The 21,663-nt window shown below is 34.0% G+C and overlaps 1 protein-coding gene across 20 annotated transcripts in view; it reads left to right on the forward strand.

Moving 5' to 3' along the window:
- The window catches only part of GULP1 (GULP PTB domain containing engulfment adaptor 1), a 306,186-nt gene that overhangs the window by 234,693 nt on the left and 49,830 nt on the right, over nucleotides 1-21,663 (forward strand). For all 20 annotated transcript variants that reach the window (XR_010579987.1, XR_012420970.1, XM_065525750.1 and 17 more), the window contains 2 exons: nucleotides 2,826-2,924; nucleotides 15,942-16,079. Coding sequence is in view for 18 of the 20 variants with exons in the window: in XM_065525750.1 (XP_065381822.1) it covers nucleotides 2,826-2,924; nucleotides 15,942-16,079 (237 nt within the window). In the remaining 2 variants the exon portion in view is untranslated. The remainder of the gene's footprint in view (nucleotides 1-2,825; nucleotides 2,925-15,941; nucleotides 16,080-21,663) is intronic.

Raw genomic sequence — 21,663 nt, forward strand, 5'->3', positions numbered from 1 at the left:
TTTGAATAATTTTTATTGGATTATTATATTCAAGTTTTAATGGCAGATAGCTGTATCCATCTAGATCTACCAAGAAATAAATCCACTGAAGCAAAAATTGAAAGAAATTTACAAAAAAGACTGTTCAAGCTTTGACATTAAAATAGTAACTAGGGAAAAAATAGAATATAATGTTATGTAGATTGATCAGCATATCTTCCTAAGGTTAATTAGAAATATTAGGAAGGCAAGAAATCTGTAAGTAGCAAAAGGGACTTAGAGGGGAGCATGCAAACTATAGAATACAGTTAGCTTAAGTTTTAGAAAAAGACAAAGAGAGGCAGGAAGGAGAATATTAAACTGAAAAAAATATAGAGTGAATGAGTATAACTTTAGGCATGAGAGTTGTGTAATATAGTTTCAAAAATCAAGGCCAATAACCAGTGTAAACATTGATAAGAATGAAGGTAGAACTGGGAATTTTCTTTTCTAAATGCAGAATATATGTTGTATAAAAGAAAAAGATTATTTAGTGGATATCTGCAAAACTAGTTACTAGGCCTAATTCCTACAAACCCATTTTATGACCATGGTACATAGCTTATCTGGGACTTACTATCCTTGTCTTTGAAATAAGAAGATTAGATTGCATGAATCTGAAGCTGTTTTGAGCACAGTTAATTCATCCTGTTATGAAGAAGAGAGAAAAGTTTCAGAAAACCTAGTTTAGAAATGTGCTTCTTTTTCTTTTTCTTTATTTCATTCTCTCCTTCTTCCCTCTCTTCCTTTCTTCCTCCCCACTCCCTTCTTACCTCTCCACTTTGTTTTTCTACCTCAGCCCCTACTTCCTTCCCTTCTCTAGTTCTTCCATTCTTTCTTTCCTTCTCAATAGTTAAGTTTAATAATAGTGGTTGCTTTGTGGTAGATGTTTCAGTGGGAAAAAATTTTTAAGATTGCACAGTTCTTGTCAGAGGTCACAGGAATGGTTGAGTCTGGATGTGGAAGGGGCTTCAGAAGCCATGCTCTGTCTTTTTCTGGAAAACAACAGAACTTAGGAAAACAACAGAACTAAGGATGCTTCTGCAGCTGATAGTGAGAGTTGCTTTATCCAGATGCATTCACATAGGTGGAGAGCTGATGACTTATTTTGTAAGCCTTCCTATATGAAAACCTTCAAATTGCTTAATTATGCTGATATAAGGAGATTATGAAGTGAAAATAAACAAAATTAATCCACATTCTTTGGGAGATAGCTGGGATAATTTTTAAAGATCTACACTCAAGCAAAATAAATTTATACAAGACAAAAAAGAAAAGTATCTGGCACAAGTTAGTTGTATCATGTGCAGCAGTAAGACTGCTGAATACAAAAAATAGCAACCTAAGTTCATAGAGCAAGATAGACAGCAAGGGGAAAAATTATACCACTCAAAATGGAATAAAACAAATGGTACCCCCTGGGATAGGAAGGCAGACACTTAAAGGCATTCATATATGCGTTAATTGTATTATTCTCTGTGGCAGTGCAAAGCCATGAAAAGAGAGAAAGACTTTTAATCACTCTGTGCTCCAGAATGTGGCTATGCCATGTGTATTCACATCTGCCCTAAATTACAGTGAAATACACAGTGCAAGTAACTATGACATACAAGAGGACTGGAACGCTATCTTGCATTACATGTCATCAATTTTGAGTCAAGTTAGGATGATCTATATCCTTAGAGAGAAAAAGGTACACTAGGAAATAACTTTTTGAAGCACTAGAAGAGGGGTGAGAAATTATTTCTTCTAATAGTTTTCTTTCCATTTCTTAAAAAGAAAAAGTTGGATGTGGGGGTGATTGCAGAGGAGAGAAGGAATGTAGGGAGAGAGTTAAATTGTCAATTAAAATCAAGACGCCTAGTAAACTTTGAATTTCAGACAAATATTTTTTAGTACAAATATGTTCCAAATGTTGCATGGGCTATGTGTATACTAAATAGTATATATATGTGTGTGTGTGTTGTGTTTGTGCCTATATTTTAAAATTAAAGTTTTTAAAAAGAATATTAATTGTTTAATATTCAAGTTTAGCTGGGCTCCTGAAATTCTCCCCCACTAAATTAAGCAATGCTAGGAGAGAGGCAGAGACTCCATCTGCTAAGCACATGAGTATTCTGATTTTCTTTTTGATTTTATAACAGAATCGAACAAGCATTTACATACACCTAGTAACTCAGTGAGAAAATATAATAAATACTACTACAAAAGTATTGAAAAAAATTTGTGCTTTCAAGATACTCACTATATGTGTAGTTCTAGACTGAGTCTAGTTCTATACCTGAGTCTTTCAGCTGGGATAATTACTTCAATTCTTAGCTTCAGTTTGGACATGGTAATCTGCTTCTTTTTATGTATTGATGTGGTTGGATAGAATAGTGTTCCAAACTAGGTAAATATCTAGAAATGGCAAAGAGGACATATTCAACAGCTGATGAACTGCTAATTCTGTGAAGATAATAACAACAAAAGATTCACAGAAAAACAAACTGATCTCTACACATCTTCCCACAAAGTATTTTGAGTTTCCTCAGCTGTCTGGTATGAATACGTTTTTGTAAATACCATGAAAGAAGTGCATTAAAAATCTTAATTTAAAAAAATTGCTGAAAATCAATGTGAATTATAATGGCTGATTGCTATGATTTTTAAATATTTTGAGACTATCTTTATAAAATGCTTTATACTTGGCAAAAATTCACTTAATTAAAGTCTGAAATTGAATATGAACTCCAAATGTATGTTTATTTTTGTTCGTTCTTTATAGAAATAGAATTGCAGTTTTGTGAATAATTTTTCATTTGTAGTTTGCAAGACATATCAAGAAATCTGAAGGCCAGAAAATTCCTAAAGTGGAGTTGCAAATATCAATTTATGGAGTAAAAATTCTAGAACCCAAAACAAAGGTAAGGCTTATTTTTTAATGTTAGAGGTAATCTTTAATTAATTGCAATTATATTCTTACTTTAACAAATATTTAATAATTTTTGCCACCCTAAACTGTTTAGTTCTGAGCTAATGGCAGTTCGAAACTCTAGGATTGTTAGAAGTGAAAACAACTTTTGGAATTGCATTATAAGTGATCTTTTCTTCAGCTTGTTTGGTATATAATATTAATAACTTATGTTAAGCGTATTCAGCAGTGTTTGGACTTGTATTTAGGAATTTTTTTTCATGAAATGTGAAAGAGATGCATACAGTGTGGTTCACTGAGTATGAAAGAAGATAAAAGCTGTGTGTTGCTTATTAAAATATTCTGCATTGACTTTTATTTCCTGTAGATGTAATCAGTGTGTATTAGTTTTCTAGGAAGGCCATAGCAAAACACCACAACTGGGTGACTTAAACAACAGAAAATATTTTCTCACAGTTGTGGAGGCTGGAGTTCCAAGATCAAGATGCCAGCAGAGTTGATTTCCTCTGTAGCCATTCTCCTTGGCTTGCAGAGGGCTGCCCTGTTGCTGCCTCTTCACATGGTCATCCACCTGTGCACACACTTGTCTGGTGTCTCTTCTTATAAGGACACTCATCAAATTGGATTAGGAACCATACTCATGGCCTCATTTTAACTTAATTACCTTTTTAAAGGCCTTATCTCCTGTTCAAAGAAAAACTAGACAAATTAAATTTAGCAGAGTTTATTTGAACAGATAATGATTCATGAAGCAGGCAGCACTTGAAACCAGAAGATGTTCAGAAGGCTTTGCCCAGCAGCGTGAACATGGAGCTTTTTATAGGCTGAACACAAAATCAAAGTGACAACTCACCTGATTGGCTACAGCAAGGCATCTACTTTATATGGACATGTTGTGATGAGCTGGCTGCCTGTAATTGGCTGAAACTTAGCTGTGTGTTCTACTTCCAAATTAGTGTTCAGTTTATTTACGTACTAGTTAGGTTGCAGTTTGTTGTCTAGGAACTCAAAAAACAGAGACAACCCCAGGTGAATGGCCTCATGCTTATTTAATTTAGCACTCTAACTACAGTCTCATTCTGAGGTGCTGGGGATTAGAGCTTCAACATGTGAATTCTGGGGAACACAATTCAGCCCATAACACACTGTAAACTTAAGTTTCTTGTATTTAAGGGCCTCTGACCCTTCAAAGCAAATTAAATATTTTAAAATATAATCTGTTCTGGATTCAAATTCATTAACAGGTACTTGTGTTGGACTAAAGTGTTTCCTTCCAGAATTCCTACGTTGATGCCCTAACCCCTAATATGGCTATATTTGAAGATAAGGCCTTCAAAGAGGTAACTCAGGTTAAATGAGAGTTTAAGGGTGGGGCCCTCATCCAACATGTCTAGTATCCTTACAAAAAGAGGAAGAGACCCCAGTGATACGTATACTCGGAGTAAGGCCCACGTGAAGGCACAGAGTGAAGGCAGCAATCTGCAAGCCAAAGAGAGAGGCCCCAGAGAAACCAAACCTACCGACACCTGGATCTTGGACTTGTAACCTGCGGAACTAGGAAAAAATAAATTCCTGTTGGATAAGCCACCCAGTCAGTGGAATTTTGTTATGGCAGGCTTAGTAAACAAATACAGTACTTTATTCACAATGCCTCAGAGTTATCATTTAGTAATTTTCATAAGACTATGTTAGTCAATTTGGAAAAATTAATATTTAACTCCAATTATTTTATAAATACGTATTGTTAAAGCATTCTTCTAACACCGTAAGATACATATTGACAAATTAATTCAATATAAAAGCCAAAAGAGGAACTTCTGGCCTGTTAACAGATTATAAAAATGTTTCCCACAGGTCTGCAACTTTTCTCTAGTCCAGCAAGTATCTTTGATACCTTCATCTATGTAAATTCCAGTTCCCAGCAACAACTGGATATTTAAAGTGTGGCCTGTGGACCGCCAGCAATCACATCTATTGGGTGCTTGTTAGAAATGTTGAATCTCAGGCTCTGCTACAGACCTACAGAATCTGTATTTGCAGTTAAAGAAGAAACATAGTGATTCATATGCACATTAAAGTTGGAGGGGATCTGCTGTTGTGCATAGTTTAGTGGCTAAATGCAGTAGGCCTCATTTTCAAATTGTAGCTTATGGAATATCTACAAAAAAATTACCTGAGGCATTTCCAAATGTAATTTCTAAGGCTCCAAATTTGCCTCCAGAATCAGAACCTCTGACTGTGGAAATCTGTAGTAAAGCTCAATGGCATACCTTCAGCTTTCCATATTAAAGAACAATGGCATTCTGTCAAACTTCCCAAGACACGAATTCAAGTCCTCTCACAATTATCTGGTCTAATCTTCTCTATTATTCACCCTCAATATTCAATTACAAACAAAGATGTGAAGATTTACTTTAGTTATGGGGATCCTAAAATAACTACTGGTAAGGTGGCTGAAATGAAAAAAGTGAAATGGTGAAAAGATAGTAGAAGGTTGATTCAAGCATTTGGGATATCTGTAGTTTGCTGGGAAACAAGGCAATTGAAAGCAAGGTATGAATGAGATAAATTCATTAGGCAATTAGCAGTGACATAAAGAACAATAGACCAAGGAAGCAATAAGTTACAAAAGGATGATTCAATCAAAAGTGTAGCAATGAAGTGTCGTCTTACATGTCATGAAAAAGAAAATCCTATTCCTACATCTTCTTTTCACAATTAAAAGGATATATAGTGGCAAATGTCCAGTCAGAATAGGGTATTTGTAGGCCATGCTTATGTTGAAAGATTTTTTCTAAATCATATGAATTAGATAGCTGTTTCAGAGTGTGTGTATATGTTTGTGTGTGTATGTGTAATTAATATTATTTTCAATTTCTTATCTGAAGGTTTGGGGCTTGTCACAGCACACAATGAAATATATAAAGCTGATAATATACATTATGTATCGTTTTCATATGTTCCTGTTATTTTGTACTTGAATCTACCTATGGTGCATTCTAAACTCTAATAATTTCACCACATTCATATACCATAATTTACCAAATTATTCTTCTATTATTGAACATATGGCATGTTTCAAATTTTTTGTTAGTTGATAATCACGTTTAAATATTTATAAAATACAAACACAATTAAATGCAGTTATGTAGAGAAAACTTTTTTTGGGTTTTAGAATTCACAGGTTAATAATGGCATGTCCTTAGAAATGCATAAAATGCTAATTGCTTAAAGCACTACAAGATGGTTACCACTAACTACCACTACAAGGTGGCGACCACTAACTACCACTACAAGATGGCTACCACTTATGTTTATAGGGTATGTGTGTGTGTAAAGAGAGACAAAATTGGATCAGGTAATGCAAATGCAAATGTAATGCAAATGTGGCACAATGTTACCAGTTGGCTAGGTGAAGAGTATATGGGTATGTATTGCAACTTTTTCTATTATTTCCTGCATGATTTCATCTGACCTTTTAAATGAGACTATTTCCTCCAATGAAAGATATGTGAACTGGCTGGGTGCGGTGGCTTATGCCTGTAATCCCAGCACTTTGGGAGGCCGAGACAGGGGAATCACAAGGTCAGGAGTTCGAGACCAGCCTGGCCAACACAGCGAAACCCCGTCTCTACTAAAAGTTAAAAAAAAAAAAATACATGGGTGTGGTGGCAGGTGCCTGTAATCCCAGCTACTCAGGGGGCTGAGGCAGGAGAATCGCTTGAACCCAGGAGGTGGAGGTTGCAGTGAGCTGAGATAGCACCACTGCACTCCAGCACAGGCGACAGTGTGAGACTCCATCTCAAATTAAAAAAAAAAAAGAAAGAAAGATATGTGAAAAGCTCTGTTAAAAACTTAATCAAAAGTTAGGCTATCATATCTGTTTGGATTTTCTTCCTTGGCTTCCTGACCACTTGAAGAAACCTACCTTTATGAAACCCAATTGACCAATAACTTACGATTTATTAGGTTATTCCTTATACCTGATCTCCTGATCATTGATTATTTACCTGGAATAAGGATAATTTTTTTCATTAACTTTAAATATTTGTAAATATAAAAACAGAAATACCAAACTTTAAAAAAAATAGCATATGATACTGTAGAGTGAGGAAAAAACTAAAGTGAATAGGGTCCAAAATTAAGCTGGGCTTAGAAAAAGTCTGTGGTACAGCAATAGTACAGAATAGAGAACCCAAAATTAAAGCTGCACACCTATAGCCATCTGATTTTCGACAAAGTCAACAAAAATAACAAATGGGGAGATGATTATTCAATAATTGGTGCTGGGATAGCTGGCTAGCCATATGGAGGAGATTGAAACTGGACCCTTATCTTTCACTATATACAAGAATTAACTCAAGATGGATCAAATATTTAAATATAAGACCTTAAAGTATGAGAACCCTGGAAGAAAACCTAGGAAACTCCATTCCGGTCATTGCCCTTTGGAAAGAATTGATGACTCAAAAGCAATTGCAACAAAAACAAAAGTTGACAAATGGGACCTAATTAAATTAAAGAGCCTCTGCACAGCAAAAGAAACTATCAACAGAGTAAACAGACACCTACAGAATGGGATAAAGTATTGCAAACTATGCATTTAACAAACATCTAATATCCAGAATCTATAAGGAACTTAAACAACTGAACAAGCAAAAATTAATAATAACCCTATTAAAAAGTGGGAAAAAGAAACAGGAACAGACACTTCTCAAAACAAGACAAACAGGTGGCCATCAAACATGAAAAAAATGTTCCACATCACTAATGAAAGAAATTAAATTCAAAACCGCAATGAGATACAATCACCACCATGCAGAATAACTGTCATTAAAAAGTTAAAAAATAACAGATGCTGGTGAGGTTGTGAAGAAAAGGGAATGCTTATACACTTGGTGGAAATGTAAATTAGTTCAACTGCTGTGGAGAGCAGTTGGAGATTTCTCAAATAACTTAAAATAGTTAACCATTTTCCAGCAACCCTATTGCTGGTTGAATATACTTGTTATATATCCAAAAGAAAAACAAATCTTTATACCAAAAAGACATACACTCTCATTTTCATCACAGCACTTTTCACAATAGCAAAAACATGGAATCAACCTAGATACCTCTCAATGGCGGATTGGATAAAGAAAATGTGGTACACATACATCATTGGAACACTATGCAACCATAGTAAAGAATGAAATCGTGTCCTTTTGCAGCAACATGGATGCATCTGGAGGTCATTATCCTAAATGAATTAATGCAGAAACAGAAAACCATATACCATATGTTCTTACTTATAAGTAGGTACATATATTAGGTACTCATGGACATAGTGATGCAACAATAGTTTCTGGGGGCTACCAGAGGGAGAAGGAGGGAGGGGACAAGGGCTTAAAAACAAACTGTTGTATACTATGCTTAATACCTCAGTGCTGGGACTATTTGTACCCCAAACCTCAGCATCATGCAGTATACCCTGGTAACAAACCTGAACATGCACCCCCTGAATCTAAAATAAAAGTTTAAAAAGGTCTGTTTAGTGATAAAAACATAAAACAAAGGGAAAGGTAGTAAGAAAGTAGATGATTCCCACATACTATTTTTATTGTTGGAAAATCGTATTTTCAGGTTTCTATCAATAAGTTTATCACATGACAACCTATCAATTATATAATTCTGTTTCTTAAGCTTTTAATATCAAATCTCCGTGCTTCCCCCAACCTAAACCTCCTTTACAAAATATCAATGAGGTGGGGTTCAACTCAACATGATTAGCCAGTTGACTTCATTATCCTATATTGCCTTACCAAAATCAATAATGCCAGTGCTTTCCTTTCCTGTCCACAAGTCTCGATTTCCTATTAAGACTAATATTTAATAATAAATTGATATTAATAATTAATACTCAATTAGTGTTTAAGATTGTAATATTTAATTATTTAATATTAAAGTAATAAATATTTAATATTTAAATTAATAATAGTAAATTACTAGTTAATATTAAAAATTAATTTCTGTTTTTTCTGTTACTTATTTCTGCTCATTTTGTTTTTAATAATTTCAACTTTCATTTTAGATTCAAGAGTTACATGTGCAGATTTGTTACCTGGGTATATTGCATCATGCTGAGGTTTGGGATATGAATGATTCCATCACCCAGATAGTGAGCACAGTACCCAATAGTTTTTCAACCCTTAACACCCTCTTTTCCCATCCTCTTTATAAGTCCCCAGTGTCTACTATTGCCATCATTATGTCCACAAGTACCCAATGTTTCTTACTTAGAAGTGAGAACATCCAGTATTTGTTTTTCTGTTTCTGCACTAATACGTTTAGGATAATGGCCTCCAGCAGTATCCATTTTCTGTAAAGGACATGAGTTTGTTCTTTTTGTGGCTGTGTAGTATTCTGTGGTATATATGTACCACATTTTCTTTATCCAATCTGCTGTTAATGGGCACCTCGGTTGATTCCATGTCTTTGCCATTAGGAATAGTGCTGCAATGAACACGCGAGTGCATGTGTCTTTTTGGTAGAAAGATTTGTCTTTTTATGGGTATATGTCAAGTATGTATACCCATTAACAGGGTTGCTGGAAAACAGTTAACTGTTTTAAGTTCCTTGGAAAATCTCCAAACTTCTCTCCATAGAGGCTGAACTAAATTACATTCCCACCAATAGTGTATAAGCATTCTCTTTTTTTCATAGCTTCACCAGCATCTGTTGTTTTCTACTGTTTAATAAGCTATTCTGATTGGTGTGAGATTGTATCTCATTGTGGTTTTTATTTGAATTTCTTTGATGATAAGTGATGTGGAACATTTTTTCATGTTTATTGGCTGCTTGTTTGTCTTCTTGAGAGAAGTGTCTGTTCATGTCTTTTGCTCAATTTTTAATATGGTTATTTGTTTTTTTGTGTGTTTCATTGTTTAATTCCTATAGAACCTGGGTATTAGACGTTTGTTGGATGCATAGTTTGCGAAAATTTTCTCCCATTCTGTAAGGTGTCTGTTTACTCTGTTTGATAGTTTCTTTTGCTGTGCAGATGCTCTTTAATTAGGTTCCACAAGTCTACTTTTGTTTTTGTCGCAATTGCTTTTGGGAACTTAGACAAAAATTCCTTACCAAGCTGATATCAAGAAGGGCATTGACATTATTTTCTTCTAGGATTTTTATAGTTTGAGGTACTACATTGTTTAATCCATCTTGAGTTAATTTCTGTATATGATAAAAGGTTGGGGTCCACTTTTGTTCTTCTGCATATGGATAGCTAGGTATCCCAGCACCATTTATTGAATAGGGAGTCCTTTCCCCATTGTTCATTTTTGTTGACTTTGTCCAAGATCAGATGGCTGTAGACTTGTGGCTTCATTTCTGAATTCTCTGTTCTTTGCCATTGGTCTATGTGTCTGTTTTTGTACCAGTACCATGCTGTTTTGGTTACTATAGCCTTATAGTACAGTCGTTGGGTAATGTGATGCCTCCAGATTTATTCTTTTTGGTTAAAATTGCTCTGTCTATTCAAGCTCTTTTTTGGTTTCATATGCAGTTTAAAATTTTTAAAATTCTAATTCCCTGAAAAATGGCATTGGTCATTTGACAGGAATAGCATTGAATCTGTATGTTGTTTGGGCAATATGGTCATTTTAACAGTATTAATTCTTCCAATTCATGAGCATGGAATATTTTTCCATTTGTTTATGTCATGTTTGATTTTTTTTCCGCAGTGTTTTGTAGTTCTTCTTGGTAGAAATCTTTCACCTCTTTGGTTAGATGTATTACTAGGTATTTTATTTTTTTTTGTTGACTGTTGTAAATAGGATTGCATTATTGATTTGTCTCTCAGCTCTAATGTTATTTGGTATACAGAAATGCTACTGATTTCTGTACATTGATTTTATATCCTGAAACTTTACTGAAGTTGTTTACTGTCAGTTGCAGGAGCCTCTTGGTGGAATCTTTAGGATCTTCTAGGTAATCATATTACATATTGTAAGTTAAGAGGGATAGTTTGACTTATTATTTTTCTATTTCGAAGCCTTCTCTTTTTTTCTATTGCCTGATTCCTCTGGCAAGGACTTTGAGTACTATGTGGAATAGGAGTGGTGAGAGTGGGCATCCTTGTCTTGTTCCAGTTGTCAAGGGGAATGTTCCAGCTTTTGCTGGTTCAGTATGATGTTGGCTGTGGGTTTGTCATAGATGGCTGTTACTATTTTGAAGTATGTTCCTTCAGTGCCTAGTTTGTGCAGGGATTTTTATCATGAAGGAATGCTGGATTTTTTTGAAGGCATTTTCCACTTCTGTTTATATGATCATATAGTTTTTGTTCTTAATTCTGTTTTTATGTTGAATTGTATTTATTGATTTGCATATGTTGAACCAACCTTGCATCCCAGGAATAAAGCCTTCTTGGTTGTTTTGAATTATTTTTTTAATGTACTGTGGAATTCAGCTTGCAAGTATTCTGTTGAGAATTTTTGCATCTCTGTGCATCTGGAATATTGGCCTATAGTTTTCTTTTTTCACTGTATCTTTGCCATGTTTTGGTATCTGAATTATGCTGGTTTCGTCGAATGAGTTAGAGAGAAGTTCCTTCTCCTCAGTTTGTTGAGAATGGTTACAGTAGAATTGGTACCAACTCTTCTTTTGTAGGTATAGTATAATTTGGCTGCGAATCTATCTGCTCTGGGGCTTTGTTTGGTTGACAGATTTTTTATTACTGATTCAGTTTCAGAACTTGATATTGTTCTGTTCAAGATTTCAGTTTCTTGCTGATTCAATGTTGGGAGGTTATGCATTTCTAGAAATTTATCAGTTTCCTCTAGATTTTCTAGTTTGTGAGCTTCAAGGTGTTCGTAATAGTCTCTGAGGATCTTTTGTATTTCTGTGGGATCAGTTGTAATACCACCTTTGTTGTTTCTCATTGTACTTCTTTGGCTTTTCTCTCCTTTAGCCTTTGTTCTTATAGCTAGCGGTCTAGTGATCTTGTTGATCCTTTCAGAGAACTAACTTTTGGGTTTGTTTATTGTTTTATGGATTTTTTTATATCAATTTCATTCAGTTCCACTCAGATTTTAGTTATTTCTCCTGCTAGCTTTGGGGTTAGTTGATATTTGTTCTTCTAGTTCCCCTAGGTGTGATATTCGATTGCTAACTAGTGATCTTTCTAAATTTCTGAGGTATGCATTTAGCACTGATAACTAATTTTTAAGAGCCCTGTTAGAATTCTATTCCCAGAAGTGAGTTTTTAAAACTCTTAAGGAAAAAGAAGCATCTCTATTTTAATCCCTACCAAACCTGGAGAGCAATCTTGGAGTTTAAAAATCCTTGAGATATTTTATACATTCAATTATATTGCATATTAATGTAGAAAAACTGACTATTTACCCTGTTACATATGAATATAGAGTATATGACTATTTACCCATATATATAAAATACCATGTCTTGAATGCATTAAAAATGTAGGAAATCTAAAAAAGGGATTTACAAAGCACCAGTGTCCCCAAGACATTCCTAAGAATGCCAATTGCTCTGTGTGTGTGTGTGTGTGTGTGTGTGTGTGTGTGTGTGTGTGTGTGTAGTGAGAGAGAGAGAAAGAGACAATCCTCAGTTCTCGGATACAACCTATTCATAGGCATTCATGGACATGCATTTAGGAACTACTATTCAAGGACATATATATTAGTGAAACAGAAAAAAATCAATCATTTCATTTTAGATATATGTTGATATTTAGAAAAAACAAATGTGATACTTCTAAAATAAATTTATTTATAGTTAAACATACAGCTATGAGACAGGATTTTTAAATATATTATTAATCTAACATGGACTATCTTTATACGGAATAGAATCTTTTTTTTTTTTTTCACTTGGATGAATGAAAATGGAAAGTGAAAATTAAGTGAAAGCAATCTCAATAACAATTGGCTCCTCTATCTTTCTTTCTGAGTCCTTTTCTTTTCTGCTTTTTCACTTGTCCTCCAAATGAAGATTATAGAGTGCTAGAAACAGGCGGTGTAGATAGATTAATTGGGGATAAAAACATCTACTGATTTTTTGTTCCAACTCCAATAAAATATCATTAATATGAAAGCCTAGTGTTTTTCACTATGGTTATTGTGTTCCTGGGTCTCTTTATCCTGTCTTACCAAAAATTATTGCTACATTTCAAATTCGTAGTGGTCCATCACAATAATAATAAAATAACTGATAAAAATAATGAAATTACAGGTTTCAGCTCCCTAGACTGTTTTAGGAAGATACCTTTGCTAATCCAAGCAAAGATTAGGATGATTCACCACTGGTCATAACCACTTTCTATGATCATACAGGTTGGGTAAGTAAATGAGAGACTATGTAGATTTCAGCACCAGCTAAGTGAATGTTGTGTTTTGCATGTTACTCATAATTTCTCGCATCTATGGAGAAATGAATTTTTTTCCTATAGTGTTTAGCAGTAATATTTTCTCTTTATTTATCATTAACATGCTTTTACAATTAATAAGCTGGTGTAGACCTCCTGTGAGTATTTGGGAGCTATAGTGTAACAGAGGGCTGTTATTTCATTGACTATATTGTCATTAAAACAAAACAATGTCAATAAGAAAGGAAACTGTTCTAATAGGCAAAATACAGAAAGAAGATAGTCTTAAACAAATATGGTCATTGTCCATCAATGCTCTATGTATAAGAAAGGAAAGATGCCACCATTAAAAGCTAAGTAAATCAAGCACCTCTTCTTAGAATTGATTACCTCTGCTTTTTTTTTTTTTTTTTTTTTTTTTTTTTTTTTTTTTTTTTTGAGACGGAGTCTCGCGCTGTGTCACCCAGGCTGGAGTGCAGTGGCGCGATCTCGGCTCACTGCAAGCTCCGCCTCCCAGGTTCACGCCATTCTCCTGCCTCAGCCTCCGAGTAGCTGGGACTACAGGCGCCCGCCACCACGCCCGGCTAGTTTTTTGTATTTTTAGTAGAGACGGGGTTTCACCATGTTAGCCAGGATGGTCTCGATCTCCTGACCTCGTGATCCACCCGCCTCGGCCTCCCAAAGTGCTGGGATTACAGGCTTGAGCCACCGCGCCCGGCTACCTCTGCTTTTAAACAGATAAATTAAGCTATCTAATAATGCCAGTGAGTATTACGATCATACAATATACTTCCTCATTTTAATTTTCATACTTACCAAGCAGCTCTTTATTGGCTTACCATTTGGTTTACCATTGTATGCAGGGAAAGAATGCATTGCTGTAGACAGTTCTCTTAGCATTCATTTGTATATCTCTTTTTTTTTTCTTTTCTTTTTTTTTTTTTTTTGATGGAGTCTCGCTCTGTTGCCTAGGCTAGAGTGCAGTGGTGCCATCTCGGCTCACTGCAAGCTCCACCTCCCGGGTTCAAGCCATTCTGCCTCAGCCTCCCGAGTAGCTGGGACTACAGGCGCCTGTCACCACGCCCGGCTAATTTTTTTTGTATTTTTAGTAGAGACAGGGTTTCACCGTGTTAGCCAGGATGGTCTCGATCTCCTGTCCTCGTGATCCACCCGCGTCGGCCTCCCAAAGTGCTGAGATTACAGGCGTGAGCCACCGCGCCCAGCCTTTATATCTCATTTTATATATTCATTTTCAGTCTGATGAGCAGTTATTTGAATCAGAGTACTAGAGCAAATCTCAGCAAGTTGACACATCAAACTCTGAACTGAGAAGTTTAAGTTTTTCATATCAATGATTCTTATCTTGACCAAAATCTCTGAGGTTTTGATTCAACTGAGGTTAAAACAGTGAAAATTTTTATAGCAAGCACCCCAGGTATTTGTGCTACAGGTTGTCTGAAGCCACCTTTAGAGAAACTCTTCTAGTTACAACCTTAAAATAAAGCTTTTTGGGGGATATTCAGCCAGCCTTCCTTAGATGAAACTATAGTTGCTTCCATCTCCAATCTTATAAAACACCCACTCAATAATGTTGGTGAACTGAGTTTCTGATTGATATTTCTAGTGTTACAATGTGTCTTAGGAAAATATATTTATGACTTAGTTGATTTTTCTATTTGTCATAATCAAAAGCATTGAATTTCTTTTCTACCTCCAACATGTTTCAGAAGACTGTGAAGAATGAATAATTAATATGGATGATCTATATGAATATAAAAGTGTCAAATGCCCCATCTTTTGACTAAATAATAGTAATTTTAGTAACACATTTATTTTATATAAATATTTCTATTTTAATGATGTATATACCTGCTATTTTATAAGTTTTATAATTTAATGTATGTGTGTGTCTGTGTGTGTGCATGTGTAAATATATACTGCCACTATATCTATCTGGTTGCAGTATTTGCCTTCTACTGATGAACAGATTTGATTTTATGATATGGAGTCTGGATATGTATACCATTCATTCACTGCTTCATGAAAAATGCTACAGAAGTTCGAAAGATGAGCTTCCTAGACAGAAAAGGTTCAAGAGTGTATGAGTAACCATGAAATTATATAAAATAAAATTTAATAAGATTACTAAGGATGAAATTATAGTGTGTTTCACACGAAATTGTATCCAGATAAGGCTGTGTTCTAAATTATAATGCTAGTAAATAGCAGTGAGATAAAATGAGAATCCTCTGGTTTAAAAGAGTTCTGGTAATTCTGTAAAACTGTGCTGGTGTCTTATTCTTTCTGGGTCTCATTGTTCTCCTCTGTAAATATGCAAAGTTTAAAGTGTATGATTTCTCAAGAGCTATTGTAGCTCAGATAGGCCATAAATCTTTGATCATTTTGTACTATGCTTGTGTTTTGCTAAGCACTATTGAAATGCATATCTTAGTTTCATCCTGAATCAGGAGGTCTATCTGTATCCATTATGCCTTTGTTTTAGGTTGGAGTATACATAATTATAAAATCAAAGATTGACAGATGATTGTTCTACTTTTAAAGTCATATGTTATTAACACAAATGAGTATTTTAGAAAATGAAAAAAGAATCCCATCAACTATGTTTATTTCCATCTGTGTTTACAGGAAGTTCAACACAATTGCCAGCTTCATAGAATATCTTTTTGTGCAGATGATAAAACTGACAAGAGGATATTCACTTTCATATGCAAAGATTCTGAGTCAAATAAACATTTGTGCTATGTATTTGACAGCGAAAAGTGTGTAAGTATCCCAGATGTTTTAGGGTGGTTTGTTCTGTTTTACAAGCCAGGAATTGTCTAGTTTCTGGCATTAGTAAACTATTTGAAAATGAATAATGTCTGTAAATACTTAGCTATACTAATAGATTTATTTTGTCATGAGAATATGCTTCAGGATGTCATCCATGACTAAATTCTCATGTTCATGAGCATAAACTCACATGCAAATTTATTTTATTAGAATGTCATGCCTGCTTATGTTATGCATTTATTTATTTTATAATAATTTAATCTATTTTAGTTTTAAACTCAAATAGGATTTAGTAATATGCACATAATATAAGAGTAATGGTGAGCAAAAGTGTGTTTCCCCCACATGTGCAGAATCTGATGGATTTTATAAAAATAAATATTCTTAACTCCAGGAAGTATAATCTGTATGGTTCCTTAAAAGATTTTCCAATACATTGAAAATGTAGTTCCTTATGTTCATTATATAAAACTCTTAGGCCAGGCACGGTGGCTCACACCTGTAATCCCGGCACTTCGGGAGGCCGAGGTGGTCGGATCATGAGGTCAAGAGATCGAGACCATCCTGACCAAAATGGTGAAACTCCGTCTCTACTAAAAATACAAAAATTAGCTGGGTGTGGTGGCGCGTGCCAGTGGTCCCAGCTACTGGGGAGGCTGAGGCAGGAGAATCACTTGAACCTGGGAGGTGGAGGTTGCAGTGAGCCGAGATCGCACCACTGAACTCCAGCCTGGCGGCAGAGTGAGACTCCGTCTCAAGAAAAGAAAAAACAAAACAAAACAAAAAACTGAATATAATGAAAGTTAATGGAATTATATGTATGAAATTCTATGTTAAATCCTGTAGCTGTTCTTTAATCATCTGAAATCTTAAGGAGAACCCATTGATGGCTGCAGTGAAGGGAAAACATGTAACCTCAACAATTGTATTGGTTTAGGTAGGAAATAAAACAATTCATCTATTTGCTAATTTATCTTGCTGTCAAAAATAGATAGCAAATCATATTATCGCTATTATGTCATTTGTTTATCTAGCTTCAGTATTGAGCTTCTTGAGAACAAATACCTTTTTATTTTTTCATGTGACTCCTACATCAAGTGGACAATAGGTGCTCGATGAAGCATTCCTTAAGAAAAAGATCGCGTTGAAAACTTACAAAACATAGAAGAAGTTATCATTTTTATTTTTTAAACTGTAGTTCTCTAGAAAGGAAAGCTAATGTGCTAAGCTACTAGACATCATAATACCTTTTGTGAATTTGGTGCACATTATGGAACATTTCATCAGAAAAAGATGCTTAGCAATCTAAGACAATATTTTGCGCACAATAAGACATTTTATATAGCTCAAATTGATGTTGAATTTTATTTTATATGAACTTCTGTTGAATGAATAAATAAAATTTACATATAATTTACATATTTCAAGTGCTTTTTAACCATGATTGCTTACAGATTCTTTTCTCTATGACTGAGAAGATTGAAGTTGATATTTGTTGAATATCTTCTATACATAATTTATAACCTTTTACCACCGACATAAAGCAGTAAACTCAGTTATTCTTCTTTCTGCCTTACCCATAGAAATAAATTTTGAAATGTTTCAGAGTCAGAGTTCGTTATAAATATTAGCCTTCTTATAGATTTGTGCCACTTGTTTTATATTCTTTGATCCCTATCCAAATTTGTTAAATTAATATTTAAAATATAAGCTTGCCAGCTTAAAAGCATAGACCCCATTTCTTCTTCATCCTAACTGTCTGTAATTGCTTGTTCTCTTTGGATGTAGCATATCTACTCTATTTTTTCTTAAAGACTGAAAATAATTTCCTAAAGCCTAAGCAGTGGTTCACAATCATTAATGTGCATAAAAATCATACGGGATGCCTTTTAAAAACTCTTATCAATTGGGGCTGAAGCTCAGGAAATCTATATTTATCAAGTATACCAAGTTGTTCTGCTGTAGGTAGAGGAAGTCTTGGCTTTGAAAAGTTCCCAGAAAATCTCCCAACTATAAGTTGGCATCACCTTCATGAGCTGAAAAATGACATGTTTTCTTAAAAATTTGTTATACCTGCACTATCTTAACTATGAGGTTTTATCAGTGCTAATTATAATGATGACTATATTTATAACACTGATGTTATATGTATGTAGAATTTTTGATATGCCATCTTATGTAATTCTTATTTTAAATAGTTTATCATAGAGTGCTAAAATGGGAAATAAGTTATGGCCTATCTCATACAAATCTCCTTCTATTTTAAAAAACCAAGATCAGAGATGTTGAAGTAAGTTTTCCAAAGTTACAAAACTAAGTAGTCAGTAGAATCAGGACTAAAATCTAAGACTCTTAATTCCCATTGCTACATTTATCTCAACATGCTATATTACTCCCATAACTGTGGCCTCCTCTAGAGTCCATCTGCTCTTATTGGGGCCTTTACTCTATCTGTTCATTGTATTTTATCTTTTTAGTACTTCTTTGAAATTGAGAATTTGAAAGATGAAACCTTTTTTAGTATGTCACAAGACTGGAATTCACTACTTTATTAACAGTATCATGTTGTATTAATAGTCCTCCTTCTTCTATAGTGATGGTGAGGACCATATGAGGAGTGAGAACATTCAGCCCTGCCAAATTAGAATGCTGAGCCTCTATACTTACCAGGCAATAAGGGAGCAGTGCATTTCCACCCTCACTCTCATACTGGAATTGCATCAGATGAAGCCACCTAAAGCAGAAAATTTAAATCATTTCCAGTATTTCATAAAATGAAAATCACTCTTTGTACCAAGAAACAGGTTTCTTAAACTAAAAAAGAAATGACAGTCAGTAGTTACCAACACATAGATGTCAGAGATATTAGAATTATAGGACAAAGGTTTTGGAACAGCCATCATATAACATAATAAAATGAGCAGTCACAAACACACATGAAACAGATGAGAATGCAGAAAGTCTTATCAATGAAATAGAAAATCTAAGCAAAGAAACAGAACATATAAAGAATACTGAAAAATAACCACATGAAAGACTCAATGTATAGGCTCAACAGCAGAATAGAGAGAACAGAGGAAAAGAATCAATGACCTAGAAGATTGACAAATAGAAAATGCCCAATCTGAACAACACAAAAATTATAGCCTCAATAAACCAGCAAAAACAAAGCCAAAACAGAACCTCATGGACTGTGGGACCATAACAAAATATCTAACATCTGTGTGTCATCTGAGTCCTGGAAAAAGAGAAATAAGCACCCTTAAAAAACACTCCAAGAATATTAGTTGAAAACATTCCCGATTTGACGAAGAACATCAACCTATAGATTTAAAATACTGGGTGATCTCCAAACGGGATTAATCCAAATAACTCCACACCAAGACACATCATATTCAAGCTTCTGAAACTGAAGACAAAAGAAAAGTCTTGAAAGCAACAAGAGATAAGCAAGTACTTACCTATAGCAGAGAATGTGAATGGCAGTGTATTTCTCACCAGAAACCATGAAGGCAAGAAGGAAGTTACATAATACTGTTGAGTAATGGAAAAAACAAAAATCTGTCAAATGATCCTATGTCCAGAAAAATATTCTTCAGAAATTGGAAATAAATTTTTAAAAATTATTAGATGAATGAAAATTAAGATTGTTTGCCACTACTAGACATCTTAAATGAATGGCTAAAGGAAGTTCTCTAAATGGAAAGGAAACAATACAAAACAGGAACTTGGAGCATAAGGAAGGAAAAGAAAAAACAAGATGAGCAAACATGTGAGTAAATCTTTAGTTTCTAAGTTATGTTTGATGATAGAAGAAAAAAATACTTTCTGATGTGATTTTAAAATCTGACATGATTTCATATATGGACATATGAAATATGTAAGGCAATTATATTAAACTAGGAAGGTTGAGAGGATGTAAAAAGGGAGGTGAGGTGTCTACACCTCACATAAACTGGAAAAATAATAGCACTAGGTAACTATGATAAGTTATATAGATAAAATGTGAATCTGACAACAACCCCTAACTTGTTATATAATGAGATACACTTAAAAGCACTATAGAGAAATTAAAATGTTATCATTTTAAAACCCCATAGAAATGCAATGAAAAGAAAACAGAGAAAGAAAAAAGATAAGTAACAGAAAAGAAAAAGATTAAATAATGTACTTAAGCCCTAACATATCAAAAATCACATTAAATGTAAATAGTCTACACCAGTTAAAATATGTTGTTAGGGTGGATTACAAAACGTAATCCAGATACATATTGTCTATAAGAAGTTCACTGCAAACATAATGGTATAGGTGATATAGGCAGGCTAAAAATGGAAGAATGAAAAGAGAGTTTTCATGCAAACATTATTCAAAGAAAGCAATAGTAACTATATTTACATCAGATAAAGTAGACCTCAATGCAAAGAAAATTACCAGAGACAGAGGGGGACATATAGTGATAAAAGGGACCAGTTCCCAAGAAGATATGGTAATTCTAACTGTATATTACCAAAAAATAGAGCTGCAAAATGAGAAACAAAAACAGATAGAACTAAAAGGGTAAATAGACAAATACACAAGTATAGTCAGAAATTTTACTGGTACTTTCCCTCAAATTTATAGAATAATTAGAAAATCATCAAGGATATAGAATAACTCAACATCATCAACCAGTGGGATCTAATGAGCAATTACAGAGACCCTCAGCTAACAACAACATTATGTATGTTATTTTCAAGTGTTTGAGGATGATGTACCAAATTAAGTCACATCCTGGACCATAAAGTAAATCTTGAAAAGTTAAAAGAATTAAAATTATTTAACATTTCTCTGACTATAAGGAAATCAGTCTAAAAATCAGTAACAGAAAGCCAGAAAATCTTTACAAGCTAGGAAATGAAACATCATATTTATAAATATTCCATACATCAAATAGCAATTCATACATGAATTTTTAATTCCGTGAATTGAATAAAAGTGAAATAGAGCATATCAACATTTGTGTGATATAACTAAAGCAGTGATAAGAAAGAAATTTGTAACAACTAATTTAAAACATTAGAAAAGAGGAAAGTCTCAAATGAATAATCTATGTTCCCATCTCAAGTACACAGAACAACAAAAATATCAAAATAAACCACAAAGTAAGCAGAAGGAAGATAAGATTAATAAGAAATTGAAAATACAGAAAATCAATGAAGCAAAGACCTGATTCTTCAAAAGATTATAAAAGTCACAAATTGTATTAATTTGGCAAAGAACAAAAGAGAGGGAGGAGACACAAGTTACCAATATTTAGAATGAGAACCAGCAGATTTCACTACAGACTCTCTGAATATCAAAAGAATAAGAGGATCCTTTAAAGAACTTTACACACACAAATTCAAAAATACAAATGAATTGGATCAATTATTTAGGAACAATATTACCACAAATCACTCATTATTAAGTAAATTATTTTAATAGCCTAACTATAAAGGAAATTAAATTTATAAATTTAAAGTTATTAAAAGATAAATCTCCAGGTGTAGATGGTTTCACTGGAGAATTCTATAAAATGTTTAAACAGGAATTAATG

This window comes from Macaca fascicularis, chromosome 12 (genome assembly GCF_037993035.2).
Source record: "Macaca fascicularis isolate 582-1 chromosome 12, T2T-MFA8v1.1".
NCBI lineage: Eukaryota > Metazoa > Chordata > Mammalia > Primates > Cercopithecidae > Macaca > Macaca fascicularis.